General features: G+C 38.2%; 1 protein-coding gene across 5 annotated transcripts in view; it reads right to left on the bottom strand.

The window, feature by feature from the left end:
- The window catches only part of LOC149736533 (voltage-dependent L-type calcium channel subunit alpha-1D-like), a 29,178-nt gene extending 5,128 nt beyond the window's left edge, over positions 1-24,050 (bottom strand). The window contains exons 1-31 of one of the 5 annotated variants that reach the window (XM_089877116.1): positions 23,842-24,049; positions 13,796-14,303; positions 13,357-13,462; positions 11,992-12,131; positions 11,640-11,749; positions 11,049-11,201; positions 10,546-10,751; positions 10,290-10,393; positions 9,811-9,971; positions 8,844-8,919; positions 8,512-8,538; positions 7,922-8,082; positions 7,519-7,676; positions 7,337-7,404; positions 7,017-7,230; positions 6,464-6,714; positions 6,194-6,352; positions 5,738-5,923; positions 5,469-5,606; positions 5,058-5,216; positions 4,592-4,710; positions 4,290-4,419; positions 4,088-4,234; positions 3,337-3,538; positions 2,893-3,051; positions 2,392-2,502; positions 1,927-2,007; positions 1,313-1,435; positions 901-1,058; positions 376-553; positions 45-172 (exon numbers count right to left, since the gene is read on the bottom strand). In XM_089877116.1, coding sequence (XP_089733242.1) covers positions 45-172; positions 376-553; positions 901-1,058; positions 1,313-1,435; positions 1,927-2,007; positions 2,392-2,502; positions 2,893-3,051; positions 3,337-3,538; positions 4,088-4,234; positions 4,290-4,419; positions 4,592-4,710; positions 5,058-5,216; positions 5,469-5,606; positions 5,738-5,923; positions 6,194-6,352; positions 6,464-6,714; positions 7,017-7,230; positions 7,337-7,404; positions 7,519-7,676; positions 7,922-8,082; positions 8,512-8,538; positions 8,844-8,919; positions 9,811-9,971; positions 10,290-10,393; positions 10,546-10,751; positions 11,049-11,201; positions 11,640-11,749; positions 11,992-12,131; positions 13,357-13,462; positions 13,796-14,303; positions 23,842-23,950 — 4,730 coding nt within the window. In that variant the 5' untranslated portion in view covers positions 23,951-24,049. Of the gene's footprint in view, positions 1-44; positions 173-375; positions 554-900; positions 1,059-1,312; positions 1,436-1,926; positions 2,008-2,151; positions 2,239-2,391; positions 2,503-2,892; positions 3,052-3,336; positions 3,539-4,087; positions 4,235-4,289; positions 4,420-4,591; positions 4,711-5,057; positions 5,217-5,468; positions 5,607-5,737; positions 5,924-6,193; positions 6,353-6,463; positions 6,715-7,016; positions 7,231-7,336; positions 7,405-7,518; positions 7,677-7,921; positions 8,083-8,511; positions 8,539-8,843; positions 8,920-9,810; positions 9,972-10,289; positions 10,394-10,545; positions 10,752-11,048; positions 11,202-11,639; positions 11,750-11,991; positions 12,132-13,356; positions 13,463-13,795; positions 14,304-18,373; positions 18,577-23,841 lie in introns of those variants that run through there. The other 4 variants (XM_089877115.1, XM_089877118.1, XM_089877117.1 and 1 more) reach the window with 4 other exon arrangements.
- Positions 24,051-24,494: the final 444 nt, after the last annotated feature.

Below are 24,494 nucleotides of genomic sequence, written 5' to 3' on the forward strand. Positions count from 1 at the left end.
TAAATACAGCACAGTCATAATCAGTGGAAAAGAAGTCTACTTACTTTGCCTCAGGGTCATACTCTGACCACACTGTCTTAAACTCATCTAGGTGATGCGGTCCAAGAATAGACCAATCACGTGTCAGATAGTCAAAGTTGTCCATAATGACAGCAACGAATAAATTGATGATCTGTAATAAGAGTCATTTTTAATCATTTATGAACTTCCAATTCAAAGAAATCAGTTAATAAGTAAGTCACAGTTATCATATAAACCATGAATCATACAAGATAAGTTATACAGTCATACCATAACAGGAAAAAATGAATTACGTAATTTCCACTGGTAAATAAATTTGACCGCCACATACAATATATACATAAACAAACCTACCAAAAAGGCACAGAGCATGTAGAATGTGAGGAAGTATGTGTAAGAGAAATCACTGCCGCAGGCAAACTTATCCTCAGGTGAGGCCAGCCCAGTACTGTTCCAATCTGATCTGTCATCACACTCCTTACCACTGGCAGCTGCCAGCATCACCTCCTGCCAGGATTCACCTGTGGCGCATCTACAGCAAAAAAGCATATTGGCTAGTGGCTACAATTTTTTACCCAATATTTTGTGAAAATGTTTATCTATGATTCTGGTTTAACTAACGCTTTGCAGATATTGTACTCTTATGTTTATTACATATAATAAGGGCTTTGGTTACCGTAACTAAAGAGATGAATACACAGTACTGCTATGTAGTTATGTAGCTTAGTGCAAGCTAGTTTGTTTTGGTGTAAACTAAGATTTCAAACACAAACAGATAGTAACGTAGCACAAATATGCCAGTTTGCACTGTTTGTGATCACATCGCTGCTTTGGAATCTAATATCTTGATTTTAAATTTATATTAAATTGCTTGTATACCTAAAGAGCAGCAGAACTGATTGAATGAAAGTTTGAAAGTTATTATTCCGATTAATTTGTTCTCCGTCTATTGGCTTTACTTTCCCAAAGACTTGCATTCCAATCACAGCGTAAATGAAAAACAGAAGAACGATCAGTAGTGCAACATATGGAAGAGCCTAGAAAAAATAGAGAACAATGTTATTATAGTAGGTCTCAGCTAATTCAACTTTTTTGGTTGTGTCTAGCACCACAAACCATGTTTATTTTTCTTCAATATAAAAGTAGAACAAAATTCAATTTAAAACAGAAAACAATGTCACAAACAGTAAAAATATTTAATTATCTTTTGCCAGACCCATATGTCCCAAATAAAATCTGCCTATTTTAAAAACTCTGCCAAATTTTTAATTAAATTAAAACTGTCACTAACCTGAAAAGATTTAATAAAAGTCCAGAGAAGTGTCCGAATGCCTTCTCCTCTGCTTAAAAGCTTCACCAATCGCATTACACGGAAGAGACGAAAGAAATTGATACTGAAGGACTTGTCTCCTCCCTATAATTAAAAATATTACAATGTTTTAAAACGTAAAAATAGTGTGATGCTCCATCTTGATTTAGATTTCAATTCAATCATAAATGCAATGTATTTGGTTGCAATGCTTTGATAAATAAGCTAATTATTAGTACAGCTAAGAAGATTGCTATTTAATATTAAATCATGCAGGGCTTTAACATATTCATGCTTAAAACTACCGGTGCAAATGCTGAAGGTAAAGAAAACACTGAAAAGAATTCGCATGACACATGAAACACTATTAAATATTAAAAAGTTTCAGTTTTCTGAATGTGTAATTTTATACTGTGTGAAAATATATGTTTTGCACCTAGCCATGATGGTTGCAACACATATCTTGCTGTTCATGTGAATTATGCCATTTAAAGCTGAAAATGAGATGTGGGTTTCTAACAAGCCATTTATTTTGGTGATCCAATGAGCTATGCTGCATTAAGCATTGTGAGAATAATCTGTGCCAGGGAACCTACTATAAAGGTAGTCACTGCGTCAGCTATGCTACCGAAGACAATAATAGCATCAAATGTGTTCCAAGGGTCACCAAAGTAGTGCTTAAAAGAGGAAAAGACAAAGAATAAAATTAGGAAAGCAAGAGAATACAATTTTGGAAGATCTTATGTTAGTGCATTAAGGAAAAAGGACAACAGGGACAGGACACTCATGCGGCTTCTACAGCATCATATCTCCTCACTTACTGTGTCTATTTTTGACAGTAAAATGTCTACAATACTGCCTATTACTACAAGAAAGTCGAAAATGTTCCATGGATCGCTAATGTAACCCTGTGGAGGAATAATTTGTATAATATAAAAATTAAAATATATTATATACCAAAGAAGGAAACCATAAATTGAGTGTAACTTATTTAAATTTAATAAAAATTCCCAAAACAAGCAAAAATAAAAAATAATTTTAGATTTGTTGTAAAAATTTACCCTGGGTTTAAAGGCGATCAGTTTGAATATCATTTCAATGGTGAACAGTGTGGTAAACACAAGGTTCATGTGGTTGAGGATTCTTGTTAGACCAGCATCTTGTTGGTAATGCTAAAAAATAAGTTTATGGAAATGAACATTTGTTTTTATCAATACTATGATAAATGAATAAATTTCATTTTGTCCCTTTTGTCACAATAACAAAGAACAGGGGGGAACATAAAAAATTAAAAAAGTGAAAAGACAGTAAAACAACATTAAAACAACAGTTGTTATCATTTTTAAGTAATAATTAAAAAACAGGTTGTGTAAGTGCTTTGATGCTTTGTCACAAAAAATTTAAAAAACATTACCAAATCTGACAGTTAAATCAAATGAACTGCATTAGACACAAGTTTGGTAATATAAAAATATCATACCTTTAAAGTAAAGCAACTGTATCAAAAACAATAACCATCTTTTTAAAAATTATTTAAATTAATTTTAAAAAATTGAACCAACCTGGATTGCAAGGCACACTGTATTGAGCAAAATCAATACAAGCATGAAGTACTCGAAGTAAGTTGAATTGACAACGAACCAGGCTTTGTACTGCCATGGATTCTTTGGTATGTATCTCCGAGTTGGTTTTGCTTTTAATGCATACTCCACACATTGTCTCTGCGTTGGTAATTTCGCATAACTTGAATGAATGTACTTATTATTGCAGGGCCGGAAAACGAGAGTCGTTAAACACGGGTGTAGTGTTTTATACACCTTGTGCCAGTTTACCAGTTACCAAGTATATTACTTTGTGGGTGATTAATTTTTGGGGGGGAAGGGAACAGTTTTTTTCATTTTTTTTACGTGTGGCAGATAATTTAGACAACTCATTAGTGGCCACAACTTTTTAATAAAAGAATAAAATTAAAATCATGAATTGCCAGAACTTGCCCAATCAGGTACCTGGTTCTTATCAAGCTCACAATTCCTATACTCCTGCTCTCCTTGCTCTTGAAAGGTGACAATAACAAAACCAACAAAAATGTTCATCATAAAGAAGGCAATCACGATGATGTAAATGAAATAGAAGAGGGCAACTGCGGGTCGAGCATCATATTTTGGACCAACACCCTCCTTCCATGAGTCAATTGATTTGTACAGAAGCCTTAAAAAATTATAGAATATTATGAAAAACTGTTTTGAAATTCTTGACTTCTCCACAGCCGGCATGACGTACATGAAGCCATGGTGTCTGGTGTCTGGTGTGCAGTAAATATTAAATATAACATTGGCCTCCCATTTTCATAACAAACAAGTCAGAAGTGTTAAGAAAAACTAGAATTATTTCCACCATTATAAAATGCCCTATGACTGCAGGCATGACGTCCATAAAGCTTTTGGTGTGCAGTAAAATCATATAATAATATAACATGGTCCTTTAATTCAAAAAGACAAAAAAGTCATGAGCACATAATTTTGTATGGTAAGAAAATAGTTAGGTCTTATATATTGGATTCTATTACAACTTTTCAGAACATTTGGCTTGTTTTTTATTTATCCCAACTGGACAGATGTCAATTAGGCATATCCGCTGTACACGTAAATGGGGTCACCGAGTTTTAAATAGCCGCTGACGATCAATGGTTCGCCTATGTATGATATACATACGACCTTTAAGTGTAATGTAATTCCTAATTAGACAGCGTTCACTTACGCTGGCCACCCTTCGAAAGTTGCTACGACGAACAACGTCAGCATCGCATTTAACACGTTGTCATAATTAAAGTCGTTATTCACCCATTCTCTCTTCTTGATATGCGGTTGGCCGAACCCATCCTGTGGTATTGCGTAAAAGTCGCCCCTGTAAACACAGTGCTTGAGTAGCTTGTCGATCAGTACCAACGGAATCTACTTACTTGCATTCCTCGCGTGTGGACTTGGACTCGTCCGTGCAACCGTAAAGTCTTCCTTTAAACAACTGGACGCCGATGCATGCGAACATAAACTGCAGTAGCGTCGTTATGATGAAGATGTTACCAATCGTACCTAAAGCGCACGTGTTATGGTACAAACAAAATGAGCTATTAATATAAACAATCGTTGTCAGCAAACTGAACCAATAAGGTTGTAGTTTTAAATCCTATTCTCGTATTCGTGCTGATCAACAAGGCGGCGTTATGGATTACTAAGCGGATTTAAAAAGGTTCATCAGTCTTACTTATAGCGACGATGACACACTGTACTACATGCTTCAAGCCTTTAGCTCTGTTGATCGCTCGCAGCGGCCTTAAAACTCGAAGAACACGAAGGATTTTGACCACAGAGAATCCGTCAGAACTGTAGATTAAACAACGACGTTAAGTTAGTGACTTTTGGCGTGGTTAAAACCACCAGCTTAAAATGTATTACGTGAATACACAATGGTTACTGCGGTTTTTGATTCCTGTATGATATTCCAATGCAAATCTGTTACATTTTAGTGGCATGGTGTAATACTAAACTGTAAACAGCGGTTCTGTGTTTAAAATTGATACATTTGATGATAATTATGTTTTACGAATATAATCTCTTGTGATTCTGAAGTAATAAAATTAAATTGTTAAAAAACCTTATTATATACCAATCATGTAACAAATAATAAATGATCACAATTTAAATTAACTCGAGGATAAGATACTACTTACTTTCCAAATATCGATATAAGGGAAACGCCCACAACCAGCAGGTCCAATAAATTAAACGAATTTCGACAGAACGATCCTTTATGCAGAATGACGCCGTATGCAACCATTTTCAAAATTATCTCCACCGTGAAAATCCCAGTGAACACGTAATCGAAGTATCTGTTTACGTGTAAGCTTTAAGTTACTGACTTCATTAATATCACTGTGCATTTAAGGCGATTTTACGCTAAAATGACACCCATTTGAGGCGAATTTGCGCCCCGGTTTGCAATATATCCACGCTGATTACGTTATATACTATGCAGTTATTCTCTTTCGTGTTTCAATTACCGTCAAAGAAAACGTTTTCGTTGCTGCCATCCGGGCATTAAATATTTATTACGGTTAGAAATCAAACGATTTTCGACTTACTTGAGGACTTCGTTCAGCTCGGATTTAGAGTCAATTGGATCCTCGCATGCAAGCGCCACGCTGCTTAGCATAATACACACGAAAATACCGTTGTTGAATATGTTGTTGTTGGCGATAAAGTGACACCACTTCCGGAACCTTTAAAACCAGTTTTAAACAAACTTACCAAAAACGCACAGTAAACTACTATCCTTCGCAACATGTAATTATTTCTTGGCCGACACGCTATGACGTAAGCTATAAGTTACTGTTTATAGTATATGACTCACGGATTGGTTGGGGTAAAGATAAAGAAAGAAGTCGCTTGTGGCATAGGTGACTTTGTTTCTTTTAAATTAAGTTCCGACATTCTGCGAGGGCGAGGACCGATAGGAACTTCCGGTTCTGAATCACTTCCTCCGTCTTCCGGTAGGTGGCGATCGGAGTTGGTTTCGGAGGCTTCTGTCACTTCAATTCTGTGTATAGGGTGTTTAGGTTAAAATATAATATTGCTCGTGTAAAAAATTAGCAAAACAACGGCATGTTTCCATGTAAAGTAATCCAAGTGTAACCATAACAAAAAAGTACAAAACTGCCTATTAAATCGCCCAGAAGACCGGATATATCCATTTTCTGTAGACTGAGATTGTCTGGAAGCTTAAGCGGTAATTTTGTTTTGATAATTCTGATTTAAACGCTCGTATGACAATGGCATAAATAATTGATGAATCCACATTGCGTTTTACCTGATCTCGTGATCTATTTCATCCGTTTGCAGTGAGGATTCCGCGATATTTTGAAGAGGGATGCCATCTTCGTTCTTATCATACTTCTGTCGATCACCGTATTCGTCAGCACCCTCAGCCGTCTCTACGCTTGTTGTCTCTTTTTTCTTAAAGAGGTTTCTGTAAAAATGGCGCTTAAAAATGCATTCACTGCTAATTACATACGTGTAGGAATCGTTTGTATAAAGATATTTGAATATGTTCATTAAGATGAGAGTGAAAAACACGAACCTGAGCTTCTTAAGGCGCATGGTCTTCTTTCTTTTTTGTTCTTCCTCCTTCTCTTTTTGCGCGACATTCAAGCTTTCAGCGTCTGCCAAGTTATCAACAGCAATAGCCAAGAAGACGTTCAGTAGAATATAGTTTCCACACACAAATAAAATGATGAAATAAATAGAAGTAATGAGACCAATACTACTGGCGCCGCCGTACGCTCGAATTCCATAGTACATGACCACGTTCCAATCCTCTCCTGTGAGAATCTGCATCCAAAATAGTATCACGATTCGTTATATTCTACAGCGCTATATATAAGCAACGTGTTTAAGAAAACATATAGTAGGGTGGGGTAAGATGGGACATCTTTTCATTATATTTCTCGTACCATTTGGTAGTAAACAGAGAAAAAAGAAATCGCATCCTCATGACTTTCAAAGACCGCGCAGCTAAATACGATTAGTATATTTGGATATTATATGCTAAAAAGCTGTCCCGTCTTCCCCCACCCTACTATATTTTAAGATTTGGTAGTACACATCCAGCATTAAACTATATTCGCTGGTACCTGAAACACTGTAAGAAGAGCTTGTAGAAACGTATCAAAGTTTGAGCGGATTTTCTGGTCGCCTTCGGCAATAGAGTTAAACCTCCCGCCGAAAAGCTGCATCCCGAGCAATGAGAAGATGACGATGAACAAGAAGAGCAAAAGGAGAAGTCCAGCGATTGATCGGATTGAGTTTAGAAGAGATGCGACTAAATTACTGAGAGAGCTCCAGTATCTGAACCACAATGAACAAAATTTACATTAGTGCAACGATATAGAGAAACAACTTATATAGTTATATATACGATAATTTGACTTCTGTAACAGATAAATACACTTACCTAGTTACTTTAAATATCCTTAACAGTCGTACACAACGCAGAACGGATATTCCAAGAGGTTCCATAACCTGAAGAATACGAAATAACATAAATGTGCCATGTCCGCTAACGTATTTAGGCGGTCGTAAGATTTTATGTTGAAAGAACATGATCGTATGGTGAACTGAAAATGATAAACGTACCTTGGCACTGGTTAGGACCATTTCCACGATGCCACCGCAGACCACAAAACAGTCAAAACGGTTGAACAGAGATACGAAGTAGACTTGCATTCCAAGCGCGTACATCTTCAGTAACATCTCGAGCGTGAAAATTCCCAGTAAAACTTTGTTTGATATTTCTATAGGTAAAGAAAAATATATGAATGAGTGTGACTTATTTGCGGGCAATTATGGACGATAGAACACGAGTGTTCTGTTACATACAATTCGTGCCCGCTAATCAGTTACCGCACGCATGTAAAGGGGAAATTGTTAAGAGAATTTTTTCTTTTTTTTTGTAATTCATTTTAATAAAACGTCGGAAGAAGGGACTCTAAATTACGCTGGCCACGACCACTTTAAACGACGTATTACAGTATCTGACCTTGCACAGATGTAAGCCAGTCGGGCTGTTGATAGTGTTCAGTTGCTAACGAGAGAGTGTTGAAAAACACAAGAACGATTACAAGCCAATAAAACGTCTGTGACTTGACCATGAGGCGGCACTTCCTTCTCGTTTTGCGATTCCATCTCTTCCATCGTCGGCTAAAAATAGTGCGGTTAGCAGCTGTAGTGTTTAAAGTTAACCAAAGCCCGTTATTGTTGAATATGTGGGGCATACAAGTTTGTGCAATTGCGGCCAAACCAAAGCTTCTCGAAAACTTGAAGTAGCTTTTTTGGCCAGTTTGTGAAGGCTTTTATTACACAACAGTTATGGATTGTACAATATACATGGTATATAATTATGTTTCCCTTTTAACTTTCAATCTTGTGTGTCTCAGTTGGCTAGCAAGTTTGAACACTGGCCTAAAATATATTGTTACAGAATTAGATTCTACAGCAATACACAAATGAGTGATCAGAAACGAAAGAGCGTAATCGCATTCTTTTAAAGCTCTCGCCGCAGGCTTAGAAAGCGCCGCGCGTGCAGTTTAGTTGTATAGTAGGTGCCAGCTGTCTGCGTTCACCAGTTACCTGTAGCAAGTCTTGCATAGTTTCTTCCTACACCATGGATGTGAGAATGAGTGTTGGTTGGTTTGAAGCCGAGCCACAAGCGACCAAACCCAAGCGATGGCGTTGAAAATAAACGGTGACCAGAATGGAGAACAGAAAATAAAATAAAACATGAGCTGTTGTAACCACCCATTGCATTCGGCCATTCGTACAACACGTAAGAGTAGAAAAACATGCTTTTTACATTCAGTGATATAAACACCGCTTGTAAATGGGTTTACAAGTATGATATGTGACCACACAAAAGATAATTGAGTATACAAGATGTGCCCTATATGTGTCAAGCTACCTACCGCTGCTTTTGCCACCAACTGTCGTCGGCTTGCGCAGCTGTGACGTCACTCGAGCCGTCTTCATTGTCGCCCTGGCCTGTCAAGTGACGTAAAATAGATAGTGTTTAAAACAAGTATTAGACCCATGCTCTTTTCAGCATACAACGCGTGAAGCAATGATATTTGGCCCTTCTTAACGGTCTGGCCACAGGCGTAAAGTATATGTCCTAAATTGAACTCAATATACTTGATTTGCATTGGCAAAGTAGTTCACAGGTATGCTGATCGCATTATACGTCTATATTTTTCGATGACGGTGTACCCCTGCCACAACCGTCTCGCTCATACGTCAAAGAGAACCACATGAAAGAGCGCAGCGGACAGGAGCTGACCGTGGCTGCATGCGATAATTTCTTCTGGGAGCGTCGCAATGCCTATTACGGCTTCGGTGACAGCGGGGTCAGTACTCAGTCAGACGAACGCTTGAATTCCAAGCGATTATAGCTCCCGGAGGTACTCGGTTACACACGTGCATAAGTGCCGCTGATCTCAATTAAGACCACGCTTGTTCGGAAGTAAGTCTTGAACTAATCAAACTTCTTTATGGATAAGTTTCAACACATCAACGACCCCGCACCAACGCTGGCGACACCTTGAGGAGAAGCCAAGGAAACCGCCATAGAGGTCTTATGATCCAGACAGTTACAATTTCCGAATGCAACGACTCCAGCGAATTACGTTTGTTACATAAGGCGCGGATTGAGTGAGACTTTGTTATTGTTTTTCCCAATGGGGCCTTGCGTTAGCAGTGACCTGTGAATCCAGCAGCGTCAGGCTTTGTTGTCGAAAAATCAAACAAAACCGACAGTTTTCACCGCCTCTTGCACATTTAAACGATACGATTAAAAACTTGTTAATTTTCATTATATGCGCAAATGTATGCTCTTATAGACCGTCGAATGATCGACCATTACCACTCAACACTTACGTTTTTCATCCATGTCGTCATCTTCATTGACAGGGTCGATGTCCTCTGCTTGTGTGATCCACTCCATGTATCCTCTCACGTCCTCATCCAGCTGCTGCTTCTCGCGAAGCTTCTGGAACTCACCCCGAGCGTTCGCTTTTTCCCTTTCCTTTGAGAATTCCCTTTACAAGAAAGTATCAATTCAGTGACAAAAAATGTACAAGAAATGATTATTTTTTAGAATTTCCTTTACAAGAAATTATCAAAAACCTTACAGTAAAAGCCGTTGGCAGCATACTAAACATTCTCATCAAATTTGTTTTTTTCTTACAGTAGAATTTAATTATTGAACGACTACATTTTATTCGTTTCTATTCTACGTTGGTGAAGTCCTGTACAGTTTCACGCCATGCACGGGACGTAAAATTTAGACCAGAATTTGCACATACATAAATGTTACATGAAAGCATATTAGTCACCGTGATCAGCAATCCACTTACCCGCTTAAAACACCAAGAATAAGGTTCATAACGAAGAACGAGCCAACGATGATCAAGGAGACAAAATACATCCACGGCAAATGGCTTCCCATTGCATCATTGGTCTGAAATTATAGTAACAAATGTAAAATATTGCTAAAAAAACTTTACTCTTCTGAGGCTTTGACTTTTTTTTCTCTATATTGATAACGAGATTTTGGTCTTTTTTTTGAAGTCTAACTTATTTTTTTGGCTGAACCACTGATACTGAACTTACGTAGTACAGTACTTCTGTCCAACCCTCCATGGTAATGCACTGAAACACAGTGATGAACGAAAAATAAAACGTATCAAAGTTGATGATGCCATTTGCTGGACCATCCCAACCCTCCTTGCACACGGTATCGTCGGGGCAGTGGCGACCCCACTCGTTAGGGCCAGCACAGGGCTGTGGGTCCTCGTTTGCTATTACGTCGGTCATGCCTGTTGGATAACACAGAGAGTACTGACGCACGTTTCTTAAGTGTGGCATCGGAAAACTAGCGAGTGTTGAAAAAACAATGCTTGAACTGCGATGTTTAATCTTTAAAACAGTAACAAAGATTCGACTAATTAAAATACCGAAAACAAAGATTAAAAGTAGGGGTAGTCTTTAAAATACGCTAGGTGTAAAAACTACTTGAGTACAGAGGGACAATCTTTAAAACGCGCTAGGTGTAAAAACTCATTGAATAAAATTGTAAAAATAAATCTTTGAAACAGGAATATTTCTTCGCTAACCTGTTTCGTTGAAGTAACAAGTTTTGTGAAGTTTGCCTTTAAAAAGCTCGAGTCCCACCACGGCGTATATGATGATTACAAACATAACTAGTAGGGCGATGTGCAAGAGTGGTAACATTGCTCTAATAATGGCGTTCAACACCACCTGCAAACCTGAGAAACAACAAGTCTGAACAAACTTTACCTGGTTAGTTTTCTTATGTTTTTTTTATTGACTCACGCGAGTAATATTTTATAAATATTAAGGTAGCCTACATTTAAATAAATAGCAAGGTAGTTTGAAAACTTGCAACACAAGTGTATAGTTCTACGTTTCATCGTTTTGCTGATATATACGTACCCCGTGATTTTGTTATTAAATGAAATGTTCTTTATTAAATTATAAATATGCTGAGGAGGATTTTAAAAGATATTAATCCTCCGTGATCAACTATACAACAATATTACTTCAGCTTTTTACTCCCTGCATGTTTTAATAGAAAAGTTTATTCCTAAAAGAAAGTAACGTTTGCTTGGAATTTTAACTACCAACTAATTTGGCATTTCAGCTTTTTTTATTGGATTTTATGGAATTTTGAAATAACATCTTACTTGGTACTCCGGAAACGAGCCGGAGCGGCCGGAGTACTCGAAAAGCTCTAAGAGCACGGACTTTGTCTGTGCTTCCCACGTCCGCCATCTCGAATACTATGCTGATTAACCTACGGGTCAAGATAAACAATTAAATCTTATGTAAAAACTTAGATAAACCGAAATAGGAGAAAAGAGACCGAACGGCTCTGGTGTTTTGTGATACATCGTCACAATTTTCGCCTTTTGTAAAATTTGCTCGTAAATTCGAAATTTTCAACACTACTGGAAAAATTCAACTCTACTGGAAGCAGTTACAAAGTAAAAGTTAACTTGGAAATTCGAAATCAGTAAGACAGAAAAAATTCCGTACCCAACAATAACGATGATGAAATCCAAGATATTCCAACCATTTCGTAAATAAGCGTTCGGGTGGAATGCAAATCCGAACGCAATGATCTTCATAAAAGATTCCACAGTGAAAATGGCAAGAAATACGTACTCCACCTTTTCCTGCAAGTTAGTGTAGAAGTGTAAGTTTAATTATATATGGATGAGGTTCTGCAACGGGCACGCAAGGGAACGTGAGATTAAAGCACCCACTAAGTAACATACTTTGTAACTCGTAAGCTGGCACGGAGTGCATGAAACAGAACACTCATGTTATAACGACTGTCCACGCGAGGATATAGTAAGGTACATTCATTCATTCGTTCATTCGTTCATTCATTCATTCATTCATTCATTCATTCATTCATTCATTCATTCATTCATTCATTCATTTATTTATTCATTCATTCATTCATTCAGATCCAGCCAGGGTCGGCCCAAGAATAATATGCATTAACGTCCCTTCATATACTTTTCGCGGGTATAAATTCTGCTTGAATTTAACTGCGTGTCGATTATCATAAAATTTTCGAGACTGTATTTTGACTAATTTCCAAGTTTTAATAGGTCGTAAATGATTCAGGCGTCTGGTAATTATGACTGTACTGGGAGTTTGCATACGTGGTATAAAATTTATCCCGTTCGAACTTTTAACATTTTTTATCGTGGTATATACTTTGACAATGCGTAAATTTTTAGCGAACACTTTTAGCAATAGCAAGTCGACTAAATTCGCCTCCAAAACGTAATCATTTCCTTATAGGCTGCGCGTGGTCATTTAAACTGAACATATCAGTAAACAAGAGGCAAATATGTGACTGGCAACACGTTACATATTCTGTAAAATGACAATAATGCTTCATGCACATCCGTGTTGGCAGCAGCGATACAAGATCAAACTTGATGACGCTGTCTGCGATTCTTCCCCTTCAATGTGATTGGTAACCACGCGGCAGCTGCCACTGGATCCAAAACCATTAGTGAACGGCGGTGTCCTATTATTAACCTGCTAGTACTCGTCGAGACAAGGGCGAGCATGCTATACTAGGCGTGTGTGAAGAAACAAAGAATCTCCCACACATCGAGGCCTTAATAATACACACTACAATATACATACGTCGTTTTTTTGTGCAATAAAATTTTGTGCAATTTTAGGCTTTTAGTATGTCGTCAAGTCGCCTCCGTTGTTTCATTACTTATTTTTCCTGATATATTTAAAGCGCGTTCAGTTCGTTTTGCAGAAAATTTGGTGTAAATATGTGAGCATAAAAACACCCTTGCACGTGTGGATAAAATTAAAAATGTGAATAAAACACTTAAGGATAAAATTTGGGCAAACATATCTCACCAGGATTTCGTTCGTGGCGTTTGAGTCCTCTCCTGGAAACGGGACATAAATAGCGAGGGCACAACAGTTGGCGAATATTGTAAGAAGGATAAGAACGTCGAAAGGCCTGTGTAGGAAATAGAGCTTTAATTTTGCACCTTACGTTGATTGGCGAATCCCAAGTTTTGGGCGCCTCGGTAATAACAACAGTAAAAATCAATAAGGAGGGTTTGTCTGAATGAACAGTGCATCTAAAGCAACTAAGTCACACGGTAGTTCGAATCGATGGAACAGCTGCATCGACTGCCGTTCGAACCGTGCATTCTCCACTAATTGTTTTAAGCGCCGATGCAAGACTGCCTGTCGTATTGCATGCATATAACTATTTGCGTGCAATACATGCGTTCTAGATTCGACGTACTAGTTATACACTGCATGAAATAAAGGCAGAATCTCTTACCTCCATTCCACAATTTTCAAACACGCTTTTCGGAAAGGATTTTTTAGCGACAAACACAAAAGCGAAGTTTCTGCCTTTGCGGTGTCCTGTTGCGCTTGCTTTCTTTTCCGTGGTCCGTGCATCTTCTTGTTCTGGTTCTTTGCTGCTTTTAGCACTTCTGCCCAGTTTACTCCTCCTGTTACCGGCTGTCCGGGAGCGTTGACCTGTGCAGTACTGGACGCTTTTGATAAAGCGAGTATTCCGTTCGCAGGCTTGGCCTGCAGCGAGTCTGAATTCCTTACGGCTGAGTCCTGCGCGAGTTCGTCCGCGCCTCCGCTCTCTGTTGTTCTCGTGTGGCCGTTTGTAATCCGTCCTTGTACCGCTGCTGACGGTTGATTTGGAAATAAGGCTGGTCGTCCGTCTCCGGACGTCTCTTGCCTCCAGTTTCTAAGAGTAGATCGGTCTTGCTGCTTGGGTCTGGCAAGCGAAGGTACTTCACGTTGTGGTGCCGGCGGATCATTCTTCAGTCCTGCAAAACAATTGACGGGCTTGAAGAAGGCCTGATGATTAACCGTGGGCACGAATGCACCCATCCCACGGGAATTAAGTGTCATCCACAACCACGATACACTCTGTACAGGCAACAGGCAATTAATTTACAAAGTTGCGATTTGATCGGGACGCAGGCGCACTTACATTTTACTCACACAATGATAGGTCCCTAGTGTTCGCGCACAATGCAAACTTATGACTGTTGTGAACGTGTTTTACAAGAACCTCAGTCGCGGCTTGAAAAACAATTTCTCCGACCACGAGACAAACGAAACGTATTCCAAACCACAACAAAGCCGAGTAGGCAGAAACGTCGCTCTGAACTAGTTTGCCTAGAAACCTTGCAGGAACTTTCGGCAATGAACTAACCGCCAAAAAAGCTCCGATTGTGCAGCACCCATGCTCCCACGAGAAAATTCCTGGTATTAAACTCGGTATATTTGCGTTGTTGATTTTACCAGCCTTGAGTGCTGTTGTGTCTAGCAATCTCAATGAGATCGCTTACTGCAGATCAAATTAAACTGCACTCAGAACTCGTTCAAGATTTTACAACAGATAATTGTCTACTCGATAAGCAATGTAAAACCCAGCGCACCGTTTGTAAAATTCAGCACACAATTACTGAAACCACAGTAAACTATATGCTGATTTAGCAAAATATCATATTCGCATACAAAGCGACTAACGCACATGATAACATTGTGGGAACTATTGCTTGTTTTGATACGTTGCCTTTTGTTCGCAAGGTTTCGGAAATTCTTTATGGGTGACTGTGTGGCACCAATACTTCACCCAGCGTACAGACAATCGGTATCGCACGTGTATGGTGTAAAGTTTTTCCCAATTCGTCACGGTAAAGCAACAGGCTTGAAAATCGTATTTATTTGCCCAAAGCTTGCTGTGGTCGTAGGCGGCTGATACTTCAGCGAAACCGACACGCATACCAAAAACCCAAAAGGCGACACATTAGAACTAACTGACACAGTACGGCGTAAATACACACCTCAGTTCGATATTTGTGACACTGCATTGGCTTCTAAAAGCACGCATCGCCTCGCATTATTTTAGTGCATTAACCGCACCAAATATATCATGGAATAATCGATAAGTCGACTGATGCTATTGGCTAATTTATCTTGCATCGGCGGCTACTGAGACAGAAAATGGAGCTGAAATATTACATCAAAATACGCACCCTAGATTCTTCGTACTTTTACGTAGCCGGCGATGGGTACAGTTTCATTAAATCAGCTGTAAGCCAGACTGTACTGCAATAATGTTACTTCTACCAGATTCGCTTACCTCCATTTTGTGCCGATACACTTTAGTCGGCTTAGTTCAGCATACTGGAGTCACGAGCTTATACAAAACCTTTACTTGAAAACGGAGTACAGAGCATGAAAGTGCAACAATAAAATACCTTAATCCAGGATAAGGCGACTGAAAACCAATACACTGGCCTAAGGCGGCAAGTGAATCTTTTTCTCGAAACGCGCCGCGCTTTTTGCGATTTTTAAATCTATACAGCAGTCGTTATTGTTTACATTAAAAACGCCTAGACTTTTACATAGTGGTAACGTTCACGGCTATTTAATTTTCCTGCACGATTGGCAACGGAAACTACAGCCTAAAATATCATATATATCTCATCCTACACTGAGCCCTTTGCAGGCGCTAAGCGATCAACAGAGCGAGTAGACATGGCTCGCCTACCGTGACGGTCACGAATGGAAAAAAGGACGATGAGCGTAAACGAAAACCGTGAAGAGGGCCTACTGTCCGTGATTAGATCATTGCAGCTTCCGTGTCTGTTTAGTAGATAGAGTTATTTATCCTACGTACAGTAGGGGGAGACGGGACAACTTTAGCACATAATGTCCAAATGTCCTGGTCGTGTTTTGAACAATTAACAACGGTCTGTGTGAGGACAAAGTTTTATATTTCTTTGCTTTTTTTGTTTACTACCAAATAGGACAAGAAAAAATATCCTATCTTCCCCCACCTCACTATATCAAAAATTCTTGCAAACCCCATACTTCCAAGTCCTGTGACGTTTACAGAATCATGCGCTGTTTTATTTGTTTAAATAACAAAGGATACTTTTACCGCTTTCGCTATAAAAACATTCGTTGCTTCGTAAACCTCCACTGTGAGGAATTTCACAACCGTGATCTCAAACCGTTGTTGACACAAGACGAAACAAAGAGAATCAAATTCATGTAAAGCTAAAATATATCTTGTCATCGCTTTTTATCATTACACGGATAATTAAACATCTTTGGCTTGTGTTTTCCATAGGTAACCTGGACGATACAAGATTCGCTAGAAAAAAACACTCAGTATACCACGGCCTTATGCAGCTGCGTCACCTAACGGTACAGCTCTGAACGCAAAGGGTCGCATTTAAACTGCTTGTATACTTACCCGACAAACATAACTATATGAACATAAAATTGGCATTCAACGTTTAAAATAAAGTAAGTGATAAAAACAGGATTTTATTGTTAATTATTGAAGTGGCCAAACCTGGATTTTCAATCTAAAGATTCAGTTTTAACAATGGAACTGCTGCTTCCTGCAGTATATAGCTTTAAAAACGTCAATCACCAGTTTAACCATTTACCAAAAACATCAAGAGATTTAGAGAACCGGGAGTTTATCAAGATTTGCTTTAAATCTTTTACTTTATTACATATGGTAGGATGAGGAAAGATGGGACACCTTTAGCACATAATGTTCATATATCTTGATCGTTTTTTAAACAGTTAACAACGGTCTATGTGAGCCGGGAGGATACAGTTTTTTAATTCCTTGAATGTTTTTAGTTTACTACCAAATGCAACAGAAAACGAAATAAAACGGTGTTCTATCTTCCCCACACCCTACTATATATATTCTATTTTTTATGTTTGTGTCGTGTTCAACACGATTTTAAAAAACATACAGCGAAAAATACACGCACAATTCATGTTATCGCTTCCTAACATGACTGTTTATAAAGCAAAGTGTGTGATGCTGCTAGAAAATAATTTGCAAAACAAAATAGAACATCCCCAGCAGCGGATCAATAGCGAGCGATTTAGCGTTCGCCCGTACTACAATCCATCGATCGTTCTTTAAATCAAACCATTAGCCGCAATAAAACCTGGCGCCTAATTAAATAACATGCGCCCGAGTTTTCAAGGTTTTGAAGGAGAGGTACAGAGCTTTAAAACCCGCGTTCTAAGCGTTGATATGAAATACAGCCGGTGACGTATTTTCACGATAAACTATATCGTTCGCTTAGAAAACCTTGGTGTTATTTTCGGCAATACACTATAAACTCCCTGAATAAAAACATTGAGCACCAACGAAACTCTCACGGGAAAATTTCTGGTAATAAACCCGCGGGATATTTCCGATGTTGATCTACCTTACCGAGGTATGTTATGTCTGTATATACAGTAGGGTGGGGAAGATGGAACACATATTTGGTAGTAAACAATGAACATTCAAAGCATTAAACAAAGAACATTCAAAGCGAACTTTTAAGCAACCGTATCACACATTACAGTTAATAAATTAACCAAGAATGATGTAATGGGCTTGTCGAGGTCAGTAGTTACTTAGGGAATGCTATGCGTGATCAAAATGTCATAAACTATGTACATCAGCATTCGCAATTTAAACAGCACAAGTAGGATCTCGTAACAGATGGTTAACCTTGGAAACAGCCGGTTTCACTGATACGTTAATCACTCACACGGTGATGGTATGCGAAACGAGCAATAACGAAATAAATCCAAAAATTATTTAAATTAAACAGAGCGGTCATTTTATATTGTAACTCAACCCTTTCAGGTTTATATATGTATAATACAGGTCTATTCCAGAGAATAGACAGTCGAATGCTGCTATACGCGTCTAAACACGTTATGTTTCATAATTTGACAGAAATTCATTTCCTTTGGAGATCAATAGCTTTTCCACGTCGATGGTAATTCGACTTGATGTCGTTTATTTATAAATCTGAACGGAGAATATTGGAAACCTCAAACCGATACTGACCTGGTCTGATGGAATCCAAGTATGATATGTCTGCTGTGCCGAGGTGGCCGCTGCTGTTCGAAGTCATTTGAGTAAGTTTGCGGGTTGTGTTTTAATCGCGAAAGCACTGCAAGTGCATGTGGCGTGCACAACACACCGCCAAGTAACCCTAACTTTCTAATGAGAACCAGCACTGAGCTGTAAGGACACAAACGTAATTCAATGTAATTAGCTATAGGAAAACTTGTCATATATCGCTTGCCTAAATTTCGCCATGAGCAGGACTATATAGCCTATATGGCTGCCATGCAAAACGGTGACCTTCCGCTGCCGGTCGTGATATAGCGCCTTACATCCATGTCCAAATGGCCGCAGTAATTTAATTATGGCTGAATCCAATTCGAATATCCGCACGCTGTTTACTTGATCTTATATTAGACCACTGCAGGATCAGAATTCCCTTTCTTATACACCTAAGCGTACGCTTGAAATTCCACTTCGAAACGGATGTGGTGCCTGGTATGTGTCGTACTGTTTGTTGATCCAAGGTACCAGGAAAGCGAAAATCGATCTAAATATCACGTGGACTATCGGCGAAAAAAGCTACTCTTGCGATTCGCTTCCACTTTATAGTCAAACATAAGCCTCGAATACTATAGAAACCGTACGGCGGAATCGAAATACATCACTTCTGCCTCAGCGAACGAACTGATCTTTTAATACCTAGTTCATCCAAAGCTTTACACCTGTTTAAACCGGAAAGATCTGGAAAAGTGATATAATATTACATGCTTTTGAACTCGAGTTAAACTATATAGGTTCTAAACGTATATATAACCAAAGAACTGGATTAGAGTTGTACAGCAGTAAGGCGGGCGCAGACTGACAACAGGCGTCTTCGTATCTTACCAGGTCTGCAGTTATCTGCCTATCTGTACTGTAAGCATGTACTGCATGCTTGTCGGTGACTAACTTGCCTGTTACTGCAGATAGAAGCAGCGGATTCTAATGCACGCATAGGAATACAGTATCTGTAGAGCCCTGAACTAGATACGATATAGTATTGATTTGTAACGCGTTGGACAATAAATCCCTTCAAAACAACAACATTAACTACCTGCTTTCATAACAATAAAGAATTTGTTTCTAGGCGAGTCTGTGTTCTAGGACAAACCACCGAACCTGGAACGTGTATCAATAAATCGACCGCGCATTTTGAGCGATGCGGACCTTGCTACACTTTCTCGTTTTTATCATTTTTCAAATCTAAAGAATGAAGGAATGCACCAACAGCAGCACATAAGATTAGAAGCCGTAATAAACAGCGCTGCCCAAATTGGTTAGCCTGCAAATGGTCAACCAGTGGCCACCTGCTGAGCCAAAATCGAACGGTTGGCAGGTGATGCGAAATACTAATTATAAAGGAACGCTGACTTCCAAAAGGGCACTGCACGTATTGCTAACAAGCGGGAGAAATCATACACCGCTGCAGCCAGTCATTTAACGCAGATACATAAATAATTAATAAAGAGGTTACAATTTTACCTCGTAGTATATAAGCATTATATACATGGGCACGCACTAAACGATGTATATAATGACGTAAAGTAAACTAACACTAGTACTGTGATTTTAACTGCTTTATATTTCTATTTTCTAATTTAAAAATTTTCGCCTACATATTTAATTAAATCGTAAAAAAGCGCACCTCGCCTTTTGTTTTCTGTTTACTCGCTCCTAGGCCGTATATTAACACTACACACCTCATGATTAGTAACCCAGTCTGTGCGCTGGCATATGGTACAGCGGGCGCAGAGATTGATTTTCTCCTTCGGGCTTGCTAGAGCGATTGTTTCAGCATCCAATATTAAATTGATCTTGCTCAATAGACCTACCCCAAAGGTACGCTACCTCCGCCGTTTCATGGACATTAACGCAATTAAACGGCAGATGAAGTATGCGCTTGTGTATGCATGAGGTAACCCACTAGCAGCGGGAAATTATATAGTAGGGCGGGGGAAGATGAGACACCTTTTCATTCTAATTTCTCGTTTAATTTGGTAATAAACAAAGAACATTCAAATAAATATTAAACCGTATGCTCACGACTCCCATAGACTGTTGTTAACTATATACACTAAATTTATTTTAAATTGGATTGTAATGGTTGGGTATATTGTTAAACCCAAAATTCATTATTTACTTGGTAAAACCTGCACGCGTTAAAGGTTTATTTTAAAAAGACGAATGTAACTGTATCACGTTTTCTTCATTATAGTAAAACGCTCAATATTGTACATTTTGATATTTAATCATGTTTTGAATTTTTTTTAATAAAATATTTATTTAGCTTATAAATATAATAAGGCTAATTAAAGGGTGACAAACTAAGTTAAAAAGTTTAACGTTTGTATACTTGTGTCTAAAATTACTTTAGCAGAACAAACGAAATAAACGTTATTCCAAAGAGTAGTAAAAGTTTTTCATTTATCAAATACAGTTTGTGACATCCAATGCAATAACATCTCACACGCAAGGATAATTCATTGATTTATTAATTTAGTATCCATATTCGAAAGAACCAAATTAGATTGCGCAACCCTCGGCTCAAATGCGCCACCTCGAGGCGGAAAATATTTCACGCAACTCATTTCTAGTCCCGCAATAACATATCGCTTGAACGGACACCGGATAGCGTTCATTTGATGCCTAATGAAATCACTGAACTATATTTAACGCACTTCCCGCAAGCTTATGCAGCCAGACTAAGGTTCAACACGTAACGAATCATATCTATTTGGAGATAAATTTTTTCTGAAGCAAAAAGGCGGCAATTTATTTCATTGCAAAAATTTTGTAAATTATAAGTTAATACTTTGTAACCACAAAACAGTTTTTAAATTTTTAGTTTCGAAACAACCCATTGTAAGTTATACCATGTAAGTTATATGTATATAAGTTATACGTTATCTTTTTTTGTTTCTAAGTTACATACATGTTTTTAGTGACTTATATATTTATCATTCTGTAATAAAGCTCATAAAACAGCGAACGTTAAAACATCTACAAAACTTTACAGTTTCCATAACTATTATAGCAGAAAGGGAAAGATGGGACACCTTTGGTACATAATATTCAGTAATCTTGGTCGCGTTTTTAACAACGGTCTATGAGAGTCGTATAAGAATAGTTTTATTATTCTGTGAATGTTCTTTGTTTACTACCAAATGGAAGGAGATAATACTTTAAAAATGTGCCCCCTCTCACCCTAGTATACCTATATTGCCTTAATTTAAAGTTTATCAAGTTATTAAAACGCAACGTGAAGTCAGATAAAGACTTCCCAATAAACGCAAAGGTTAAACCATAATATATAGTAGGTTGGGGAAACATGGGACACTTTTGACACATTATCTAAATATCTGATCGTGTTTTAAACAATCAACAACGGCCTACGGGAGTCGTGAGAATAAGGTTTTATATTTCTTTAAATGTTCTTTGTTTACTACTAAATGTGACGAGAAATTGGCATAAAAATCCCTATCATATATGTAATACGGTTTGTAAATTTGTAAAAAAGTATCATTAACTTAAAGTTACGCAGATACCATACAAGACACTGTGATATAAATTTTGTATTCAAAACATAAAAAATCACACATTACTTACATGGTGTTGGTTAGCAACTTGACCTTAGGTATCGACCAGTAAACAAATTAATATCCTTCCCAAATTTCTCGGAGTTATCCAAATCCAAACACGGTACAGTTAATTGCAGTAAACAATTGCCTACTAAATCCAGAAATCGCCTATCTCCAATCCAACGGCTGTGTACTGAATAACCTTGACCACGAGACAACCCGGCCGGCGAGCAGAATAGGCAGGCGAGGGATTAAGTCTGCCAGTCGTAGCGAACTGTTAAACTGATCTTACGTAGCTCTATTCTCTCCTACCTCCTACTGTAGGGAATGGGGAAAACTCATTATTTCGATTGCTCTCTTCCAATTCCAACTAAGCTGCTAATCAATAAAGGAATAAAAGCAAACCCTTGTCTGGTTTACACGTTTAGCTCCCGTCGAAATGCACAACAATACAGTAAACGTAATATCGAATAAAAAAATTAAACCGCCATAATACCGTACTGCGGCTCGAACCCGGTTATACACAGGGCAAGAGCTAAATGGATATAACAGACTAATACAACATCATTGATTCTTTCCGAGCGGTTTAACTAAATCGCGCGATAAATAATTCAGGTATACGGAAACTTATCCATAAGGATTTGACCTCAGCTAAAGCAGGCCGCGGACAAACATGGGGCAGAAGTTTTATGCCAATTATTTAATCCATGCCATTTCAATTAATTCGATCAAAGAAGTGCCTGCGATGGCCCCGCACGGAGCACAAATCGATAGCGCAAGGTCTGGCGAGGCCACTGCGGTGCGGCTATTCCGCATCTTTGTTTATCTATCGATTATTACCACAGCGGCAACTTGAACGTATACTATTGTTTGTGGAACAACATATTTCTTTAACTATATACACAGACGGTTGGTTAAAAATTTCAAGAATATACAGAAATGTAACGACTTATACTGTAGTCAAAGCGAATAGAAAACAGAGTATAGAATCCCATAGCGGAAATCGAATTTAGTTCTTTGGAATTTGAATTAACACATAAAGGGAAACGCGATTATAATGCTTTTAAATGTCTAAATCTGAATTGCTTGATTGCACAAACACGTCTTTAATCAAATGCTGCACTCGATTTCCCGTTAGTGTTTCGTATGTATAACAGCGTCTTGCATGCTGAGTATGATATCACATTCGAATACAGATTTATTGGCACTCGCCGTTGTCCCTACTGAGATAGCGCCATTCATTAACAAATCGACAGCGGCTGGGGAAATACTGACCCGCTCCGTAAACGATATATTCAAAAGCGATGGAAAATTTTAATCTAGTATAGGATAAATAATGTAAACGAATTCGTTTGTCACCTTTGAAAAAACTGACCGAAGACACTGACAAAAGTTTTTCAATTGACACGGCAACAAAATGGTAACACATAATACGTTGGGGCAAGATGGTCCGTTTTTTCCATTCTATTTTATCGTCCCATTTAGTATATATATAGTAAACAAAAAGTATTTACAGATATGTATAGCGGTAGCCCCGCGACTCTAAAATAGCGTTGTTAACTGTTTGAAACATGATTATGAAATACAGGATTTAGGTACTAAATAACCGTATTCATTCTTTCGCACAGTACTATGGGAAGGGGAAGATAGGATACCTTTTCATTCTATTTTCTCGTTCCATTTGGTAGCAAACAAAGAACATTCAAAGAACTATATACCCATATTCTCACGAACTCCATAAACAGTTGTTAATTGTTTAAAACACGATCGGGATTTTTGGATACCATGTGCTAAAGTTGTCCTGTCTTTCCCCGTCCTATGATACAACAAATTTTGTAATGAACTTACCGCATATACGAAGTGTGTGTTCTGATATAGACTTGATACACACCGATTTCCCTCCATACAACCCCTTGCTTTTTGTTTGTTCTTCCTCTTGTTGCAAAAGACTGTACATTTTTACGATTTTTAATACTCCATTTACCAATATACTCAAGCAAACTTTTTTTTCTAAAAAAACGGTATCCTATATATCCTTATATTTTATCTTAAAACATAGATTTTTTAATTAATCTGACGCCAGAAAATTTCAACATATATTTTACATATGACAGCTGGGCCGCTGTGTTTTCGGCGATAAAAATTCAATATTTGTCTTCCGTACTCATTTCCACTAACAAGCAATAAAATATACGTATTACAATATAGGCACACACATTTACTCTTATACGTGCTTTACTAAATCGTTGCCGGGCGTAAAATCCGAATGAGCACGGCTTGAGGATACAGTATAGAGATTGACGGCTGTCATCTGCTACGCCAAACTGTGTCAATTACAAAGTTAACGACGACAACACATGTAGCGACTCCTACATAGTGTCATCAGTTATGACAGCTATGCGAAACTAAGCGCTTATGTTGGTTTTAAACCAATGTTTAACTTTTACCCGGCAAAAAATGTCACCATTCTGAAAAAAAAAGGCAATATAGTAGGGTGGGGG

Source organism: Ciona robusta, chromosome 4 (assembly GCF_009617815.1).
Source record: "Ciona robusta chromosome 4, ASM961781v2".
NCBI classification, from domain to species: domain Eukaryota; kingdom Metazoa; phylum Chordata; class Ascidiacea; order Phlebobranchia; family Cionidae; genus Ciona; species Ciona robusta.